The 21,353-nt window shown below is 43.6% G+C and overlaps 2 protein-coding genes across 9 annotated transcripts in view; one reads left to right on the top strand and one right to left on the bottom strand.

Moving 5' to 3' along the window:
* The window catches only part of Snx18 (sorting nexin 18), an 81,741-nt gene extending 75,816 nt beyond the window's left edge, over positions 1-5,925 (bottom strand). For all 8 annotated transcript variants that reach the window (XR_015442274.1, XR_015442280.1, XR_015442275.1 and 5 more), the window contains exon 1: positions 4,203-5,925. Coding sequence is in view for 1 of the 8 variants with exons in the window: in XM_004848524.3 (XP_004848581.1) it covers positions 4,203-5,775 (1,573 nt within the window). In the remaining 7 variants the exon portion in view is untranslated. The remainder of the gene's footprint in view (positions 1-4,202) is intronic.
* Positions 5,926-5,946: 21 nt separating this feature from the next.
* On the top strand, positions 5,947-11,433 carry LOC147824559 (tropomyosin-like). Its single transcript, XM_087189373.1, has one exon. It carries the CDS (start codon positions 9,971-9,973, stop codon positions 10,427-10,429), a length of 459 nt encoding a protein of 152 aa, XP_087045499.1. The 5' UTR covers positions 5,947-9,970; the 3' UTR covers positions 10,430-11,433.
* The last annotated feature ends 9,920 nt before the right edge of the window (positions 11,434-21,353 follow it).

Raw genomic sequence — 21,353 nt, 5'->3', positions numbered from 1 at the left:
ATCGTATGTTTGGAAACAGAACTGAATATCCTATGAAATTGATAGTGAAAAATATTCTATATATTATCCTACACTCAGGAGCAACAGTGTTGTAAAGATACACTGTAAGTGGTTTAGCCGCCTGCTGTGCAAGTGCAAGGACCCGAGTTCGATCCCCGGTACCAAAAAAAAAAAAAAGATACACTGTAGGCCATGGTAATAAAAAGTGAAAAGATAAAATGCTACCATTTCAATAAAAGAAAATTGAAACCAAAGGGGTTCCAGATCCGTGACAGACCTGTGCATACTGCATACTCCCAGATCAATGAGCTACCTATAAACAAAAAATTTAAGGAACTATTAGGTCAAAGCAAAATACACATAAAAATTCAAATAAATTCTGAATTCTCATCTAATGTACTACAGACTAGAACAAAAATGTTCTTCCCCACTCTACTCTATTAATATAAACAAGCCTGTTTATCTAGGACTCCATTAGTTGGTTTTAAAAAAACAGAACTCTAGACTTCTCTTTTCACTGAAGGAACCATATGGCTTTCTTCACTTTTGCTGAATACTGCACTAAACCCTGAGATGGTTTCAGTATTGAGTAGAGCTGCAAAAAACCCAGCCTACCTCACCAAGAGTATGTAGGTTTTCTACCCTCGTGCTGTGGCTGGGTCCCCACCAGGATGGCCTCAGAAGTCCACCATGGACCAGTGTGTTTTCTGAGACAAGAGTTTGGGCCACAGACAGATGGACACGCTGACAATGATGACCTCTGCTCCTGTGGCAAGTGCCCCTGAAGTTCTGCAAGAAGGGATCCAGCAGAAACTGCTCTTCCTAGCCCACCCGTTTTTACTGATTAAGTCTATGTGGGAGAGAAGAGATGGTGTGAGATGAGCAGGAATGCACAATAAAAGATAACCCATTTGCTGGAGAAAGTTAAAGCAGGGTTGACCTCTGAACTATAGCCAACTGTCTAAAGCAGTGCTGTCCAACACAACTTTGAGCAACACCGGAAATGTTCCCCACCTCTGTTGTCTAACATGCCTGCCACTGGCTATTTAAGTACTTGATATATGGCCAGTGTGACTGAGGAACTGAATTTTTCATCCTTTTTAATTTAACTTACCACATGGGGCTCATGGATACAGCACTGAATACCAAGGGTCTAGAACACTTTAAAAACTAACCACAGCAGGCCTCTGATAAGAAATAGACTCAGAGGAGCCTAATGTTGCTTTCCTTTCCTCTAAGAATTAAAGAAAAAAGTCTAATTAACTTTCCTTAATTGCTTTAGTAAATAAAAGGCACTTTAGAATCATGTTCTATTTCAGTACAGGCCCAATTATGATCACAACTTATAAAATGTCAAAGCAGTGAAAAATTACTTTTCTCTTAAATTTCTTTTTCTCTTAAGCCCTGAGAGGTAAAATAATGATTTTGAACATTTTTTGAATTTTAAAAATTTTCCCTAAATTGAAATATGGACCAAATACAACAAAAGACTGGTAAAACTGCTGAAAGATTTTTATTTGTCCTTTTTGTTGTTGCTATCTTCTCAAAAGTCACAGTCAAGACTTCTGGTAGAACTGTACTTTTGAGACTTTAGAGGAAGAAAAAAAATCACCAGTAAACAAACTCGCAAGTGCTTAGACTGAAAATGAGCCATTCCAACAGCAACTGCATAGTTGAGTTAGGGGGAGGGGGAAAGTCAAGCTGCTCTTCAAACCCACAAGTCCTGAACATGCACAAAGAGCTTTACCCAGGCTTATGGTACTCACCTCCTGTGCACTCCTAAAAATTGCCAAACCAGCATCCTTAATAAATACTAGCTGTGAGCAAATCTTTCAGCCTTATGTATCACACACTTTAGCTTTAAATGGTAGTACATTCTAAAGACAAGTCATCTAGGGACACAGCTCCCTGTACATTACACACCAAGGCGACAGCAGAAACAAACTATATTGCATATCAACGGGTGTTCTAGTTCCTGCAGATTATGTTTAGTGCCCTTGAGTCCGTTTAAACAACATAAAATGACACTGGTATTAATAAAGAATGTTTTCCAAATCCCAAGCAACTGGAGACAATTCTCCTGCTAGGATTAAAAAAATAAAATGGATGGTTTCAGGCTCAGTAAAGTATAAGTCCTTAGGATAAACACCGTGATACAGCAGCAGGGCAATAGACAAAAGCTGAGTAGGAGGCACGAATCACAATAATAGGAAGCTGGGAGACAGATCTTTTTCCAAATGGGAGGGAGATCAAGAGACCAAGTAGAGGGCAAGGACAGGAGGAAAAGGGGATGAAAAGACCAATAGGGACGTGTGTACATGTACCAACTCTACACAGGGAATGGAAACATTGTGTACTGCAAGGAAAAAAAAAAGGATGGTGGAATAAGTTTAATAAAATAAGTAAATATCAGATTTTTAAAAATAGTGAATAAACTGATGCCCACTTGAAGTAGATAGCTCACCTGCATGGGGGCTGCAAGAGCCTTTATTTGGTTCTGCCCTCTGTCTAACAATTTGCATAAACTCAGAAATAGGTAAACAGGCAGCAAGCATGAGTCCAGAAGGATGTAATTCAAAGGAATTTTAATGTTAAGGCTCTCCACTAGAAACTCAAAAAGTCTGTTTCTCCAGCACCAGCCAAAAAGTCAAGGACTCATAGCTTTGGCAAAACAGTTAAAAATATAAGGAATGTAGACGCAAGCTGAATATAGGCCAGCAGCAATTATTACTGCTCAAAAAATCTAATTCAATCTTAGCATGCATCTATGAATTGTAAATTGCCAAGTTACTATTGTCTATTAAAATTAGTCCAGGGCCAGGGATTTAGCTCAGTGGTTCCGGCGCCTGCCTTGCAAGAGCAAGGTCCCGAGTTCGATCCCCAGTACCAATAAAATAAAATAAAATAAGTCCATGTAGATGTTCAGGGTACTGCAATTTGACATCAGCAAGAATAGATCCAAGACATTTGGAACACATCCCCTCCCACCCCCACTAAGAGTTAGAGTCCTAGTCACACTTGAAAGGAGGAGGGAAGCAGAAAGGAACGAAGTGAAAAAGACTGTTGGCTGCAAATGTCTGAAGGCCTGACGTGTCCAGGAACAGATTTACTCTGTGTGGTTCCAAGGAACAGAAAGATAACCAAGGGACAAATGTTAGGTCAATACAAGAAAGAACAGGTCAAAGATCAGGACTCTTCATAAATGGACTGGCCCACGTGGAAAGACATGAGAACCACATCACAAATGCCAGACCTGGTAATCCAAGGAGGTGTCCACCAGCAGGATGCTAAGTTAGCTGACTCCCTTCCAACCCTTCCCCCATGCCAGGCTTTCACCTCCTCATTCTCTCAATCAACTAAAGCATTGTATCAGAATGCACATTAGTGACTAATGGTAGGTCAGACTTTACTGCTGTAATTGTTCAAAAAAAACCCCCTTGCAATTCCAGTGTTTTACCAAAAGATGGGAACACTAAGAATACTAAAAACTACTACAACATACTCTGATAATGGGATAGCTGAGGTAACAGAAACCTGCTCTCAGACCCAACATTCAGGTACTCTGCATTCATATTCCCTACACTATTTTTGTAAACAACATTCTTATTTCAGATTCCAAACTAAAAATGATGACACTCCTGGAAGTTGAGTGGGCCTTTTATCTTATTTTACAAAGGCTGCATACTAGAAGTCTATATAGGAAGTTGTTATACTGCCTCAGTTCAGAGAAATGATCCCAATTATCTTACTAAAGCAGAGACTGAGGTGTGGAGGGTGGATGTAGAGGGTTTACCTTTATTGGCAGACATCCGGTCTTCCCCATTATTTCCTCCCAACACTAGAGACAATGCAGTGTTCAAACAGATGCCAAACATGATTTGAGACCCTTAATTCTAACCCTAGTCACAAGCAGATCTGTGCAGCTCATTACCCAGGCATTCAAATTCTAAAATGATAGCATAGTCATAAAAAGTACCTTCAGACACTTTTCTGAAGAGCACTCATTCCCTGCCTGGAAGGTATGATAAAGAGGAAGCTACCTGTCCAAGGATCCACTGTACACTCTAAGGCGAGGCCTAGCCATCCATATGCCTCCCTGCCTAATTCCTGGACCTGGGGAATAAAGCGAAGCCCTGCCAAAGTTATTACTTCCAGCCTGAACAACAAATTCCATACCACCTGCTCTGCAGGCCAGGGTTTACCTTTCTGAACATGGATGATGTCCGGGAAGTTGGCCAGGTGCCCCTGATACAGCGCTAACAGGTCCATGACGGGGTCCAGGTCCTGCCTGGGCTGCTCTGCGAAGAGCTCGCCAATGGCATCGTAGGCATCTCCGGTGAAGGCGATGGCCTGGTTCAGGCCCACGGAGAAGGCCTGCTGGTCCAGCTCAAAGGCCTGGCTAAGGCCGCGGAAGGACTGGCCCACCTTCTGATACTCCTTCTTAAAGCCTGTCACTTGCTTGCGCGCGAACTCGTTGGCCGTGTGGTTGAGTTGCAGTGCGCTATCGTCCATCTTCTTGGTGAAGCACTTGAAGCCGTCGATCTTGCTCTCCACCTCCTGCAAATCCAGGGCGGCAGCAGGGGGCGTGCTCAGGGTCAGGAAGAAGTTGGCACCCACCATCTCATCCTTCTCAGCCTTCCTCTTGCCCTGTTTCCAGGCCTTCTCATCAGTGCTGCTGGGGCACGTCAAGAAATGCTGGAAAACGTCGCACTGGGCCAGCACCGGATGGCTGGCCATGTGGTTCATCCACCAGATCAGGCCCTTCCTGCGCTTGGAGATGAAGTCCTCCTCAAAGCGGCCTGTGGCCTGCTTTTCGGGCAGATGGGGCACCGAAATGACCGGGAACTTCTCAGCCAGGCGCGCGTACAGCCAGTCGAAGTGCTTGTAGCGCCGGTGCACCGGCACCTGGGTGTGCGTGGGCACCAGCTTGTAGGAGATATAGCTCTTCATGCCCTTGAACTTGGTCTGTTTGGTGGGGTCGTCGATGGTGCACTGGAACGGGTAAGGGTTCTCCTGCCACTCGGGGCCATAGGGCCCCAGGACCACGCACAGCTTGTCCCCATCCTTCACGAAGCCTGACGCCTCACCCAGAACGAAGGCCTCCCCACCAGACTTGACGAAGGTGGAGAATCGGTTGAGGTTGCGGCTCACGGTGGCCGAGCTCTTGGCCCCCGACGGGGGGTGCTGCGGGGCCGCCGCGACACCTCTGGAGCCCAGCGACAGGTCGGAGCGTGTAGAGAGGCGGTAGCGCCCCGCCGCGACGCCCGCCGCCGCCGCCGCCGAGCCTTCGAGGTCGGGGTACGCGCCGCTGCCCAGCGCGCCTGGCTCGTCGGCCACCGTGGAGCTGTCGTCCCACTCGTCGTCCCAGTCGTCGTCGCTGCCCTGGCTGGCCTGGTAGCCGCCGTAGAGTTGCTGGGGCGCCGGCTGCAGGGCGGCCCCGCCGTATGGGAAGCCCGCGGCCGGCGGCTGGAAGGTGCTCGGCGGCGGCTGGAAGGCGGAGGCGGGCGGCGCGGCGGGCAGCGGCTCGAAGCCCCCGGGCGGCACGTTAGCGTAGCGGGCAGGGGCGCCGTCGCCCGGGGGGCCGGGCTCGGGGGCGCGGATCACCTGCACGTACGAGGCCGGGAAGAGGCCGCGGTCGCCGCGGCTGTTGACCCCTTCAAGCCAGCCCTCGATGTCCTGCTCGCTGCACAGACTCAGCACCTCGTGCTCCCGCAGGGAGATCTCGCCCGGGTTCTCCGACCTGAAGTCGTACAGCGCCCGGGCGCGCAGCGCCATGGTCCCGGCGCCCAGAGCCCGGGGCTCGTCCGAGCGGTCCGCGGTGCTACCCGAACCCTGGCGCGCAGTCTGGAGCTCCAAGGCAGCGCGGAGCCGCCCGCCGGTCGCGCCCTCCGCGCCGCGCCGCTCGCAGCCGCCCGACTGCCGCGCTGGGCCGCCGCCGCCGCCACCGGCCGCGGGCGGGGCCCGGGCCTCCCACGTCCCCAGCTGCGCTAGTCCACGGCCGAGAGCCGCGTGCCAGACGAGAGCAAGCGATGGCCGAGCTTCCGCTCCCTACGCTCGGCCACTCCGCGGCCGCCGCTGCCTCCTGGTGGCCGGTGCTGAGGTGTGTGGCGCCAGGGCTAGAGCGCGGCGGATGATGGATTGTTGAGAAGTGAATTATCTGAAGAATTTTTAGGCTTTTAAGTTTCCTAGAAAGTAAATTAGTATTTGCATGCCTCATAAACGTTCGCAGTCTGAGCGCTCAGTGAATGCTTCTAGAATGACAACCCACACAGGTAAGAAAGGCCTCTGCAAAGATGAGAGACTGCACTGACGAGGGTGTGCTTGCCAATGGGCTGGTCCATGGTGCTGCATCTTCCTTCTCCTGCTCTCTGCGAAGCTTTTTGGAAAGGAAGGTGCAATACTGACAAGAGCAAGGCAAGGATTAGGGAAGGTGATGTTTGACAAAATAAGAGTCAAAGGGTGGTGTGAAAAGAGCTGGAGAGTTTCCAATACTGTAAATATGACAGAGATTTTAGCATTTTGCACGTGTCCCCTCATCTCTCCAAGACATAAGTGCAGTGAATAAAAGCTCAGGCTTCACAGCCAAGCTTCCCTGTTCCACTCTGTGTCTGATACGAAGTGTGTGACTTTGAGCAAGTCACATTGTACTGACCTCCTAAGGTTGTGGAGATTCAGTCATAACGTAATCCATACTGTACAGATGAGGAAAATAAAACGTTACTATATGACAGGCATCGTGGCTGGTAAGCACAGTAAAAGTGTTTGCTTTTGCTATTATTTGGGAAAGCAAAATCCCTGGGTTCTTTCATAAAGAGAGTAAAGGTCTTAAAATTGCGATTGCAGGGTGTATGCACCAGGACAGGTCCCAGCATTTTCATTCCACCTTCTCATCTGAGGTCAGTGACCGTGGCTTTCCAGTCATCTCTCCGTCTCACTAAAATATTATTTTTAAGCTAATAGATAAATCATTTCCTGAAATAGTAATCAATTTCAATCTCCTACAGTTGCCTTGTTTCGTATCTTCTTTTCCTTCAGTGTATAATTTGCCCAAAGCTTTTGCTTCTCAATATCCCCTCTTATTAAGTTTAACCTAATTATTCCTTTGAAGACAACTCTAATTGGCATTCAACATTCATGTGTCATTAATTTCAGCCTGTCCCCTGACCCTTTTCAAGCAAATCTGGGAAACAAGCCAAAAAAATTACACCGTTATTGTAAGAGTGGTGGTATCATAAACATCCTGCACAAAACCACCACAGTAGCATAGCAGAATTACTCCCACAGTGTGTATCCTAAAGCAATACAAAACCTTAACTCAATTCAGTGGGCAAATTCTGAATTATAACATTTTCAGCTAAAAACTGAGCATGACTATTCACACAGTGAGAAATAGGGGTCATTGAATTTCAATGTTAACATTTTATGTAGGCAAAAACATGAAGTCAGTGTTCACTAAACCTCTCTCATACAATTTATTCATGAGAAATTAATCTAGAATAGAATAAACATGTAGTTTCACCTATTGGTAATTATTTTTAGATTGAAGAGTTAATTACAATAAACTAAGCACATTTTTGCCTCAGATTTTGCTTTTGCTGTTTTATATGCCTGAAACGATCTTTCTCCAGAGATACACCAGAGATACACGCTGAATCTCCACTTCATTCAAAATCATCTGGCTTCCCCAAGCCTCCTTTCTTCTATCTTGGAGAAAGCAGAAGGTGGAAGGATCCTGGATAGTTGGGTCCCTGAGTCACCAACCTCAATCACATTTTGTAAGAGAAAAATCCTATGTTGGGCTAAGCCCTTGAAATTGCAGAGTTTGTTTGTTAAGACAGCTGGCATTAATTATCCTAATACAGTCTCCCTCTCTCCATCCTGCTGTCTATTGCCTAGTTTCATTTTTCTTTGTTGAACTTAAGACCTAATATAAACATCTCTGTACATTAATTATCTCACCCTGTTAGAATGTAAACCTCTTCAGGGCAATGAGTTTGTTCTGGCACCAAGGATATAGCAATGAAGAAAAAGGACATGGTAGGCAAGCAGTAAATATTTGTTCAATGAATAAATGAAAGAATGCCCACTTATTTCCTCCCCAGATGATGTCAGCTCTCAAAAGTGGCTCTTACTGTGTCTGGTCTCTTGCCCTGGGTCATCTCCTGCCAGCTGTAACTAAGTGTTTCTAGCGGTAACTCAACCCATACTTCCCTTTAAACCAACAACCTTAAAGCTAAGTCAATCACCCAAAATACCACTGCAGATTTTCTGAGATTACTAGAAATTTCACCATTGCTGAGTGAGTCTTTATTTTTAAAATAATTATTGTTTGCTACTTGAAAACCATTCATATGTGTCAAGAATCACACAAATGTGTACATATGATTTTATACACAATTCCATCCTTATTGTGTTATAGCATGCTGTGTTTTCACAGCAGCTTCTCCATGCACAGAGGAGACATTGTAACTCCAGAGGGCTCGTCTGCTGAGGTCACACAGCCGGTGAGTGGCCCAAGAACTACTCAGCTGCCCCAAGAACTTCCATCCACTGAGTCATAGGTCTGCACCCTGCTAGTTCCTCTGTCATTATTAAAGAGCATTGCCCACTTCTTAGAAACAGTAGTTAAAGCTTAATGGGAGATTTAGATTCAGGAACAGTGTTGTGTCTGAAATAAAAGCTATTGACTATGTCCTGGAGCTGACTCGGTTAAGCCTGAGCTTTGAACTCCACAAAGGCAGGCGTTTTTGCCTGCTTTGTTCACTATTCTCTGTACTCAGCATTCTAAATTAAATATTTATCAAATGGGCAAGTAATGGGTGAAGCTTTCCATACCGTGGTCTACAAAATGGGAATAATCGTCTACCTCATAGGGTCATGTTGGGATTTAATGAAGTGGTACATTCACATGGTGTTTTATAGTGCTCAAGTGAAAAGTAATTTTAATATGATTAAAAACATAGTCTAGTTCTTAATTAAAATCAGATTTCCAAATTCCATAATTCATTCTCAAGGTGAATTTTTTGTTGTTGTTGTTTTTGTTTTTTTGTTTTTATGGTACTGGGGATCCAACTCAGGACCTTGTACTTTTGAGGCAGGCGGCGGCACCACTGAACTAAATTCCCGGCCCTTCTCAAGATGAATTTTTGAGGCATTGATGTCGTTGAATTTTCATATTTGGATTCTGTGATGTTAGCTTCTTCTGCAGCAATATTTATAGTTGAAAATATACAAGTACCTAAAAGATTATCTAGCAGTATCAAAGAAATCTCTCATTTTTCATTGCTGGAACTCTTTTATACACATTTCCCATTTCTGCTCCAAAATCAAAATCAGGACCAGATTCAATATTCATTGCCTGACAGCTCCCTTTATAAATTTTTCTCCTTCCTCAAAATATGCTTCACTAACAGCTCAGCTATTGACTGATGATAGTAGATACATTTGTAGATATATTTCCTTATTTGCTGTTTAACTCCCATCTCGAATTGTGGCCTCCATTTTTCTTCCCATGGTCAGTATATCCACATTTTCATAGTTTATAAGGCAACATTACTCAGTGCTTTGTATCAAAAGTCACAAATTGTCAAACTAAGGCTTGAATCTGGCCTAATGTTTGCTTTGATTGGCATTTAAACTACAGATGTTGGGACTGAGGAGGCAGGGGCTGAGACAGAGGCAGCTGGGTGGGCTTTATAGCCGAGATCACCACCATCAAGGCGGTGAAGTGAAAGGTCCAGGTTCTTCAGCACCAAGCCAGTGATGCAGAGGAGAGGGCCAAACACCTCCAGCAGGAGGTGGAGGGAGAAAGGTGGGCTCCGGAGCAGGCTGAGGCAGAGGTGGCCTCCTTGAACCGTGCGATCCAGCTGGTTGACGAGCTGGACCGTGCACAGGAGCACCTGGCCACTGCCCTGCAAAAGCTGGTGGAAGCTGAGAAAGCTGCAGATGAGAGTGAGAGAGGTATAAGGTTATGGAAAACTGGGCCCTACAAGATGAAGAAAAGACGGAAATCCAACTTAAAGAAGCTAAACATATTGCAGAAGAGGCAGGTAGGAAGTATGAAGAGGTGGCTCGTAAGCTGGTGATTATCGAAGGAGACTTGGAACGCACAGAGGAACAAGCTGAGCTGGCAGAGTCCCATTGCTGGGAGATGGATGAGCAGATCAGACTGATGGACCAGAACCTGAAGTGCCTGAGTGCTACCGAAGAAAAGTACTCCCAAAAAGAAGACAAATATGAGGAAGAGATAATGATTCTTACTGATAAACTCAAGGAGGCGGAGACTCGGGCTGAGTTTGCTGAGAGATCAGAAGCCAAACTGGAAAAGACAACTGATGACTTGGAAGATAAGCTGAAATGCACCAAAGAGAAGCACCTCTGTACACAAAGGATGCAGGACCAGACTCTGCTTGGCCTGAATAAGATGTAGAGCTCCCCAGTCCTGCCCTGCCACTGCTCCTCCCTCTGACCCCTACACTGCCTGGGGCTGGCCTGCCCGAGGCTGACCTCAAAACTGAGGGCTGATCTTTAACTGGAAGGCTATTTTCTCCTTTCTACATTCTCTCTCCCCACCCTACCTCACCCTACGCCCCTTGTCTTTTCATCGAACTGTCTCTGCCTCTTCTCAGAGATTCCAGCTGGGCTACAGGCTGAGCAACTTTGGGAACAACATTTAAGGGAATGAGAGCACAGTGTGAAGTGTCTTTAAAAAAGCATGTTGTGATGTACACATTTGTAATAACTTTTTCTGTTGTAGCAAACGTTTGTAAAACATTCCAAATAATTTCACAGCTCCAAAGCAGCAGTCTAATTCCTTTCTCACTTTGGAAGGTAACTTTTCAGCCTAATTTATAGTGCCTTCTCCACAGAAGAGAAGGTATGGGAAAAGAGGTATGGGCATCTACCTTACCAAGAGCCTAACAGCCCAGGCAAAGACTCCACTGTAGGAAACCTACTGCTCTGCACCAAATACCAGCCAAACCAGGAAGGTGATCCCAGGAGGAGTTAGCCAAAAATAAAAACCGTGCTGCTCAGATTTTGAGCTTTAAGGTATCTTTGGACAACTTTATTTTGATTTGTAACTTTTTTTCATCAGAAGTGAGCAAATTAAGATGGTGAGACCTCTGAGACTTTTTTTTTTTCTGGTGAGCTGGGGATTGAACCCAGGGAGGGCCTCATCCATGTTAGGCAAGAGCCCTTCCACTGAGCCCATCCCCAGCCCTGAGACCAAATTTTTGTCCCATTTCTACCCCCTTCCCAGCTGCTCACTAAATAGATCATGTGTCCCTCCCTTAATGTTGAGGTGACTGATTAATTGCTCTCCTGCCTCCTTGAAAGAAAAAAAAAATGATATTTTTGCCACTGATTCAGCCATATGAAATTCATCTCGCCCTTTTCTGGGTCTGAAGCTGCTCCCTCTGAAAGTGCCATCTCATTGTGCTTTGTATCAGTCGGTGCTGGAGAAATCTTGAATAGCTCATGTACAAAATTTTTTAAATTTTATATTATTTTGAAATTTTGCTTTAGGGATGAAGTGCACAGCTACCCCATCTGGCTGTGAGAGTTCGCTAGAGTCTGTGGGCTGGCAGTGTGCTGATCTTCTGAAGTTTTTTCCACACCCACTTTTAGGTGAGGTTTCTGTGAGGTCTGTTGGGTGTACATCCTGCAGCTTATTGGCTTAAAATGTATACTCCTTTGTTGCGGTCTCTCTTTGGGGCCAGTCAGGAGAAAGAAGGACCAGTAGTGCAACTGTTTTGATACTGAATATTATTTATATTTATTTTGAAATAAAGAACCAGTCCCTCTAAAAATAAATAAATAAATAAAATACAGATGTTCCCTTAGAATGATTTGACTTACAACTTTTCAGTGATCCAAAAATTATATGCATTCAGTCAGCACCATGCTTTGAATTTTGAATTTTATCTTTTCTAATATGTGGTGTGACATTATCTTATGATATTGGGCAGCAGGGGGCTGCAGCTACCAGTCAGCCATGTGATCATGAGGAGAAAAAACTGATGTTGTACTCTGAGCTTGCTGTGTTATGATGTTCCATAAGGGGTATTAAATGTGTTTTCCCATTCACAGCGAGTTTATCATGTGAAGCCCTATTGTAAGTTGAGGAGCATCTGCGTTGTAGATTTCTCATTCACAAATAAGAGTTCTGACTTTTTTTGGTGGAAAAAACATCAGTTCTGGTCACACTAAGCCAGCATTTCTGCGTAGCAATTATTACCTTTTTTTTTTTAGATAGGGCATACACACCAGAGTCCCCCCATTCTTTGGTGTCATACCCAAGACACCTATCCCTGCCCCTTTAAGCGTTGAACAGTTTGCACTTCACACATCTTCTGTTGTAGTCAGGGTTTGCAAGGGACTAGATTTAACACAGAACACATAATTTATAGGATTATTTTATAATAGTCACCCAAAAAGTCAAATGCAGAGGAGTGCAAGAGATCTGTCCAAGTGCTGGAGACCCAAAGAATTCAGCTGAGGGCTTGGACCCCACAACAATGGTTCCCGTGAGTCCAGCCAAAGCCCATAGCAATGTCTCATGAAAGTCTGTGTCGAGGATCTGTACCGGGAAGGCCCAAGGGCCAGTGGTGGAAGCTAAAAAGTCTGTGCCAGTGGAGGTGGGGGGTAGAGGGGTGGAGGGTGAAGTGTCTGTGCCTCCAGGCTGAGGGATCTGCACTGGAGCCAGGAAGTGATGCTCTAGGCGAAGACCAGAGATCCATGGACAAGCGCAGCAGCCATCCCCAGCACCAGTGAGGACCTATGCTTCTCTGACGATGCAAACAGCTGAGTTTGTATCAAGAAAACCAGCCATGGCAAGCTTCTCCAGGAAAATCAACAGCAAACAATCTTCCCCTCCAGTTCTCCTCTTATCCCATCAGCAACAATTCTCATGTGGGTCTTCCACACCCAGAACCACCATGCTGATTCAGTTCAGCTGGTTGTCCCAAGTTGACCATTAGTTAATCCACCACATCTTCCAAGGCAAGAGAAGTCACCCCCATGGCATCTCCATGAACAATTCACATCCCTTTCTGACACAGCTCTCTTCTGTACTCTGCATTCCTTTTCAAATATTTTCTGGACACTGCACACAGAATATCTGCCCTTCTTTCCACTGAACAAGTAGTCACCAGAATATAAAAACAACATCTGGTTCCTTCCTCAAGGAACTGGTAAGTAAATTTGATGTCGAGACCATACCCCATGGCAGTGATGGTGAATCTTTTAGAGACCAAGTGCCCAAACTGCAACCCAAAACCCACTTATGTATCCCAAAGTGCCAACACTGCAACTAAACCTGAATACTGATGTTTTAGTTTGGAAAAAAGCCCATACATTAACATCTTTTGTCTTAAAAGAAAAATACAATAACAGAGCTTTCAGTGATACAAATGGCTTTTTATTGAAAGGTAAAGGTTTGCATTTGACATGCTTTTGCACAATTAATGTGATCTTAGCTGTTTTATGGATGCTGATAATTTTCAAACCTCAGCTGGGGCAACTTGGCTCACATGCTGACGGAGAGGGCTCTGTGCACCCACTGTACCACTCATGCCATAGATTTGCCACCACTGCTTTACAGTGTGGTTAAAGTGTGTGCAGGTAATTATAAGAATCAACAGACCAGGGAAGGAGGACAGGTAGTGGTCAGGAAAAGCTTTCTGAAGCAAATGGTGCCTAATTTGATTAATTTAGGCTACAGTGGGATGGGCAAAGGGTTGACGTTGACTTACATTCCATGAGGGTTGACAAACACCAGGACCCTATGGGCCTATTCTGCTTCTTTTGCTCATTGCACCAGTGTTTGAGTGTCTGCTATGTGTATGGCACACGCTGTGCTTGACATGACCCTACCTGGAATGGTCCTGCACTCACAGGAGTTAGGAGACCAGAGGAGTCAGGGTGCTCAGTGAACGAAGGGGTCATTTGCTGAGCGAGTGCACATGAGAAGAAGAAAGTGAGTACAGTTTTGGATTGAGGAACCTACATGATACTAGGAGGAAATGTGCACTAGCCAGTTGCACAGAAACTGGAACTGATGGGTGAGATGTAGGGTGAAACTTGGAGTTAGAAATCATGAGTCCGTAGCCAGTAAATGAAGATCTGTGAGGTTGGAAATTACCAGAAATGAGAGAGCATAGGGCCAAAACCAGAAACTGCCTTTTATTTCTCCTTTTCCTCCATACTCCAGGAAGGAAAGGAGGGACGTGATAAGTAAGAGGAAATTTAGAAGAGTGGTATCTTGCTGTAGAAAACAAAAGCTGCTTTTCCTCTACTCTCACGTCACAATAATTAACACAGAAGCCATCAGTGACCTCAAGAGGTGTGGGGATTATTCCCCACTAGCAACTAAGCAATTAATTATGCAGCAGCAGATAGCAACCGATGTCCTTTAATTCAATTATAATCAGACACTAACTGCCTGGAAATAGCATCAGATTCCACAGTTTGAGGACTCAGTGCCTAAGATTGCTCCACACTTCAGAAGGCAACCACAAACCCCAGGGTGTGACTTGTGCTTCCAGCAAGCTATAAATTAAGGTAGCCATAATTCTCTCCTTGGGTTTGATTAATTTGCTAGACTGTCTCACAGAACTCAGGGACACACTGATGTTTGCTGTTTTGTTACAAAGGATACAGATGAAGAGTTCCACAAAGCAGGGTACAAGAGCATGGAGGCAGGCCTTCTATGCCCTCTCTGGCTTACTGCCCTCCAGAGTCCTCCATGTGTTAGCACTCAGAAGTTCTCTGGCCTCTGTCCTTTTGGGGTTTTATGAAGGCTTTGGCTCTGGATGGGGTTTAAGAAGCTCCCCCAAGAGGAGATGGGAACCTCAATTCATCTCCCCCATGGAGTAGTTTGTCAACTTTTGTCACAGAAAATCATTTCAGGACACATGAGTGAGAGGCACAGGCAGATTGATTACACACAATAAAATAAAAATATACTCAGAAAGGAGGGCAGGGGCTCCAAGGTGAGGTACATTATGATCTGGTATTGAGAATTACTTGTGTGTTCCTGGGGACATCCTCAAGACAGATGATCTAGGATATGAGTATCCATCCTTTTGACTTGCCTAGTCCACCCTTTTGACTTGCCTAGTCCACACTGAGTGAAGAGGAATTGTCTTGGGATGCATATAAAATATACTATAGTTAATGTATGTGTACAAAACTTTCTTTTTCAGTATTTATTATGACACTTTAAAAGGAGGATGACATAAACATAAAACTGGTGAGATATTTGACCTTGTATCATGAAGCTAATACAGCAATATCTGTTTTGATGAAAGTGGTTGCCCAACTTTAATAATTAAGTGAGAAAGCTTACATGTCTGCTTAGTAATAGTAAATGCTTGTCTTCATAGACACACACATGTAGGTGGGGTGAGATACTACTATCCATACTTGCAAGAGGCCTTCGGCTGGACTGTGTGGCAGGCCGTGGGAGGCAGAGTCAGCATTGTACTGTGCCTTCCCCTCAGTGACAGTGTTCCTTTGTTACCTACAAACTCCCTGCTGAAGCACCACACAATAAGGTCATGAAAAACATTGCTAAAAATCACATAATCATGTTAAAAGTTTACAATCTTGTGGGCCACATTTTAGCTGTCAAGGGCCACATGTTGGGCCACAGGCTGGAGATATATTCCTCATGTCTGTTAGATTACCCATTAGTTAGTGTCTTAGCTACTTTTCTCATTGCTGAGACGAAATACCAAACAACAAAAGTTAAAAAAGGAAAGGTTTATTTGGTTCACATTTCATAGAGGTTTCAGACCATAGTTGGCTGGTTCTAAAGCAGAGTGGCACATGGCAGAGGAGCAGAACAGTGAGAAACAGTTCATTGCATGCAGAAGACAGCAAAAGCAACAAGGGACCTTGACATTGTTTTTCGGCCCCTTTTATCTTATCTAGACTACTTAGGGGAAGTAGCACTCACACCCTTAATCCTAGTGCCCTTGAGCCTACCAGTGTACCATGAATCAACTCTAGGATCACACACTCTAGATCCAGCCACCTCTGAAAAAGCCCCACCTATGACCACATGAGGCCTTGTGGGGACATCTAGACCCAAGCCATAACCCTTAGACAGTTAGCTAGGTTAAAATACAAACACTTACATGGCTTTGAAGTTTAGAAATATGGTACCCAATTAGTAATACTCTTTCCTCAGGGATGCAGGTCTGTAGAATTCACAGAACTATAGTAGTAGAAGAAAAGTACAGGCTCAATTTACAGACCTATTGAATCTTCAGAATTCTTAGGAATTTAAAAATAAGAAGACTGGACAAGGGTAAAAAAAGGCATTACAGCCATGAGTAACTTTGTGTCTTGAAGCTACAGGGGTTTTTAAAGAGTATATTTTAAAAATTATAATTTCATTGTCTTTCTCTTACCTTTCTGAGTTCCTCTCTTCTATTGCAGCTTCATTACATAGGCATAATTGATAAAGCCATTGGCCTTTGGTGATCAATTTGACTTTTAGCCCTTCTCCCCTCCCCAGAGGTTAGGGGACAGAGGTGAAAGTTCAGCCCTCTAATCTTGCCTGGTCTTCCCTGTGACCAGCCCCCATCCTGGAGCTACCTAAAGGGCTGCTGGCTATCAGTTGTCTTCCAAGCATAGAAGAAAGACACTTAGCACTTTTTTTTTGTATTAAATTCTTTTATTGGTACATTGTAGGTATACAACACAATTACATTTCTCATTGGGAATTGTACCTTTACATGATGCATCTTGGTTCTTATTTTTGCCCCATTCCTAGCCCTCCCTTCACACCCTCCACCCTTCCCTATTTACAAAGACTTTATTTCCATTTTGTCCATTTCTCAGCATTTTTCCTTTCCCTTCTTCCCTTTCCCCTGCCCCTCCCACTACCCCTACCCCTTTGGACCTTTTCTTCCTATTTTACATTATCGATTATTCATTCTAATCATTGGTACATTTTAGGTATACAATATAATGACATTCATCATTGGAAATTTGCACCTTTACATAGTCTCTCTTGGTTCTTATTTTTCACCCTTGCCCAGCCCTCCCTTCAACCCCTCCAGTCCTCCCTATTTACAAAGATTTTGTTCCTGTTTTTCCATTTTCTCATATGAATCCCATTCCCTTCTATCCTTTCCCCTAGCCCTCCCACTTCCTTCCCCTTTGCCTCTTTTCTTCCTATTTCACATTACCTATTATACATTTAATCCTTATTTACACTTTCAGTTTCTCACACCAGAGAAACTATTCGGTATTTACACATCTGTGTCCTATTTATTTCATTTAAGAGTATCGCCTCAATGTGCATCCACTTAGCTATAAATGTCTCTAATTTCTCATTTTTGATGGCTGAGTAGTACTCCATTTTATTAAAAAACCACATTTTCTTTATCCAGTCTCCAGTTGATGGTCATTTGGGCTGTTTCCAAGTTTTAGCTATTACAAACTGTGCTACTATGAACATGGGTGCACATATATCACTGTGGTATGATTCTTTGAATTCTTTGGGGAAGATCCCCAGCAGTGGAATAGCGGGGTCAAATGGGAATTCCAGTCCTAGTTCTTTGAGGTATCTCCATACTGATTTCCACAGTGGTTGCACCAGTCTACACTCCCACCAGCAGTGGAGCAGGGTTCCTCTTTCCCCACAGCCCCGCCAGCATTTGTTATTGGTTGATTTCATGATAGCAGCCATTCTTTCTGGAGTGAAGTGGAATCTCAGCATTGTTTTCATTTGCATCTCTCGAATGACCAGTGATGTAGAACATTTTTTCATGTATTTATTTGCTATTTCTACTTCTTTGTCTGAGAAATGTCTGTTCATTTCAGATGCCCATTTTTTGATTGGGTCTTTAAATTTGGGAGGTCTGATCTTTTTAAGTTCTTTATAGATTCGAGATAGTAGACCTTTGTCTGATGAAGAGCAGGTGAAGATTTTTTCCCACATTGTGGATTGTCTCTTCACACTGCTGGTGGTTTCTCTTGCTGTGCACAAGCTTTTTAATAAGAAGAGATCTCATTTGTTGATTGTTTGTGCTAGTTCACGAGCAACTGAGGTTTTGTTCATAAAATCTTTACCTACACCGATGTCTTCAAGGGTTCTACCTAACCTCTGTTCCAACTGGCTCAGAGTTTCTATTTTAATATTTAGATCTTTAATCCATTTTGATTGTAGTTTAGTGCATGGTGAGAGATATAGGCCTAGTTTTAATCTTTGGCAAGTTGAAGCCCAATTTTTCCAGCACCATTTATTAAAGAGGCTATCTTTCCTCCAGTGAGGCTGTTTGGCTCCTTTATCGAAGATGAGATGGCTGAGTGTGTCTGGCATTGTTTCTGCCTCTTCTAATCTGTTCCACTGGTCCTCAAGTGTGTTTCTTTGCCAGTACCATGCTGTTTCATCACAGTAGCTTTGTAGTAGAGTTGCAGGTTGGGGATTGTGATACCCCCTGCCATGTCCCTATTACCTAGAATTGCTTTTGCTATTCTGGGTCTCTTATTGCTCCAAATGAATTTTTGGATTGTTTTCTCGAGGTCTATGAAGTATGCTGGTGGGATCTCAATTGGAATTGCATTAAATCTATATAGCAGTTTTGGAAGTATGGCCATTTTCACTCTATTAATCCTTCCTACCCAGGAGCAGGGGATGTCTGTCCATTTTCTGATATCATCTTCAATCTCTCTTTTCAGAATGCCATAGTTTTCAGAGACGAGGTCTTTGATTTCTTTCGTTAGGATGATTCCTAGGTATTTCAGTTTTTTGGATGCTATTGTGAACGGAATTATTTGCCCCATTTCTCTCTCAGTGAGTCTGTCATTGGTGTAGAGGAAAGCTGTTGATTTTTGTGTGTTGACCTTGTAACCAGCTACTTGACTGAATTTGGTTATTAAGTCTAGAAGACTTTTGGTGGAATTCTTGGAGTCTTCTATATAGAGTATCATGTCATCTGCAAATAATGACAGTTTGACTTCTTCATTTCCTATCTTTATTCCTTTTATTTCTTTCTCTTGTCTAATTGCTGTGGCTAAAGTTTCCAGAACTATATTGAAGAAGAGTGGTGATAGTGGACATCCTTGTCTTGTTCCTGATTTGAGTGTGAAGGATTTCAGTTTTTGACCATTTAGTATGATATTGGCTGTTGGTTTTTCATAGATGGTTTCTATCAGTTTGAGGTAGAGACCATCTATTCCAATTTTTTGCAGGGATTTTATCCTAAATGCATGTTAGATTTTGTCAAATGCTTTTTCTGCATCTATGGAGATAATCATATGGTTTTTGTCCTTGGCTCTATTGATATAGTGTATTACATTAATTGATTTTCGTATATTGAACCATCCCTGCATCCCTGGGATGAATCCCACTTGATCAGGGTGTATGATCTTCTTTATGATCTTCTGAATTCTGTTTGCCATTATCTTATGAAGGATTTTTGCATCTATGTTCATTAGTGAGATTGGCCTATAGTTCTCTTTTTCAGTTGGGTCTTTCTCTGCTTTGTGGATCAAGGTGATGCTTGCTTCCAGGAATGAATTTGGGAGTATTGGTTCCCTTTCAATTTCATTGAAGAGTTTCAACAGTAGTGGCAGCAGTTCCTCTCTAAATGTCTTGTAGAATTCAGCAGTGAAGCCATCAGGGCCCGAGCTTTTCTTAGTTGATAAGACACTTAGCACTTTGAAGAGTGCCCAGATTTTAGAGGATATATGGCCAGAAATTGGAAGATAACCCAATATGTATTTCCGAATATCATACTTGGCAACTAAGAGAAAAGAGAATGTCAAGGAAGAGAAGAAGGTGGTCATATCAGAAAAAGGTAAAGAGCATTTATTTGGGTTTAGCCAAAGGTCATTCAGTAGACTCTGCTGGCTGACCTCAGATTTGCTGCCTGCTAGGTTTTCCTTTTCTGATAATTATGTTAGCACACAGCAATTCTCCCAGGTGGAAACCTCAGTTGCCCTAGCTGCTGCCAGCCCCTCATTTCCCACTTGAACCTGCATTAGTCCCTTTCTCCCTCCCTTCTGCCACCACCTGAGTTTAGTCAGCATTTCTTACAATAATGGGTTACTGCAGATGCCTGATATTATTTACTTTCTGCTTAGGCTACACTGCCATTCCCAGCATTTTCTCAACTGCCGACATGGCTGTCAAGACTTGGTACTGTTACATATGCTCTTTCCTCTGCCTAGAGTACCCACTTCGCTTTCTGTGCTGGGAAAAGGTATTGTCATCTTCTAGACCTTGTTCCTCTTCTCCCTAGAATTTGCTCTTGGAAATCCTGCAGAACAGTTTATTCCTCCTCTTTGTGTCTTCATTGTATTTCCTTCATATCTGTTTTGTGGCATCTGTCCCACTGTGTTATAGGAACTTATTACGAGTCTGTAAGGCTGCTCCTATTTACGTGGTTTTCAAGTGTGAAAGACACAGGACTTTGAAGGGAGAGATTTTAAAGACCAAGAAGAAGGCCCTTAGTTCTTATCCTGTACCCTCTGCAGCTCTGTGGGCAGGGAAGTACTTCAATACTTCATGTTGGAATGATCACATATATACTAGTATAGGAAACAGGCATATTATTGATATGGATATTAGGTAAATTTGGGGGAAAGAATGGAAGGAAATGTTTGGGTAAAAATTTGGTGAGTTTTAATTTCCAGATATGAAAGTAGAATCTTCTGTTCTCATCTTTTAATTCAGAAAAGAAGAAAAAGAAGTTTGTGAAGACAGAATGTGAGAAGCCAGGTATGGAAGAAAAAAACAGGAGGGAGGGGGAGAGGGAGGGGGAGGGAGGGAGGGAGGGAGGAAGGGAGAGAGAGAGAGAGAGAGAGGTTGGGGAGGAGATCCTTGTTGCGCCAAGAAAATAAAAGAACCTAGTAAGGCCTTTTACTGTCCCTCACGGCTGATGATGACTGCTCTCCCCAGAGGGCTGTGTCAGCTGCCTCCTGTTCAGATTGGAATGAGGTCTTCTCTCAATAATGTAGCAGAACTCCACGTATCCACTTTTGCCTGAAGGTCAGAAACTGAGAGAATGGCAGGGGATGGTGGTGCATGCCTGTAATCAATCCTAGCACTCAGGAGGCTGAGACAGGAGGATTCCTGTGAGTTCAATGGCAGCCGGGGGTACATAGTGAGACCCTGTCTATAAATAAATAAATAAATAAATAAATAAATAAATAAATAGAACCTGAGAGAATCTGAAATTCAGAGAAGTAAATCAACAAACCAATCTGAAAAAAACTAAACAAAACTCAAATAAAAGTTTACTAAAGATTGCTTTTCACAATATATTGACACCTCCTCTAAGATGCCTTTCAAGTTTCAAGTAACTACTCTCTCTAAAACTAGGAAATGGTTT

Source organism: Heterocephalus glaber, unplaced genomic scaffold (genome assembly GCF_053883595.1).
Source record: "Heterocephalus glaber isolate CG9 unplaced genomic scaffold, H.glaber_assembly_v1.0 deba00001538, whole genome shotgun sequence".
Lineage (NCBI taxonomy): Eukaryota > Metazoa > Chordata > Mammalia > Rodentia > Bathyergidae > Heterocephalus > Heterocephalus glaber.
Note: the sequence above shows the minus strand (reverse complement) of the source record. Positions and strands in the feature narration are given on the sequence as shown.

Bases quoted from the DNA above. Each gene is read 5' to 3' on its own strand.
- LOC147824559 (XM_087189373.1), top strand. From the start codon at position 9,971: ATGGAAAACTGGGCCCTACAAGATGAAGAAAAGACGGAAATCCAACTT.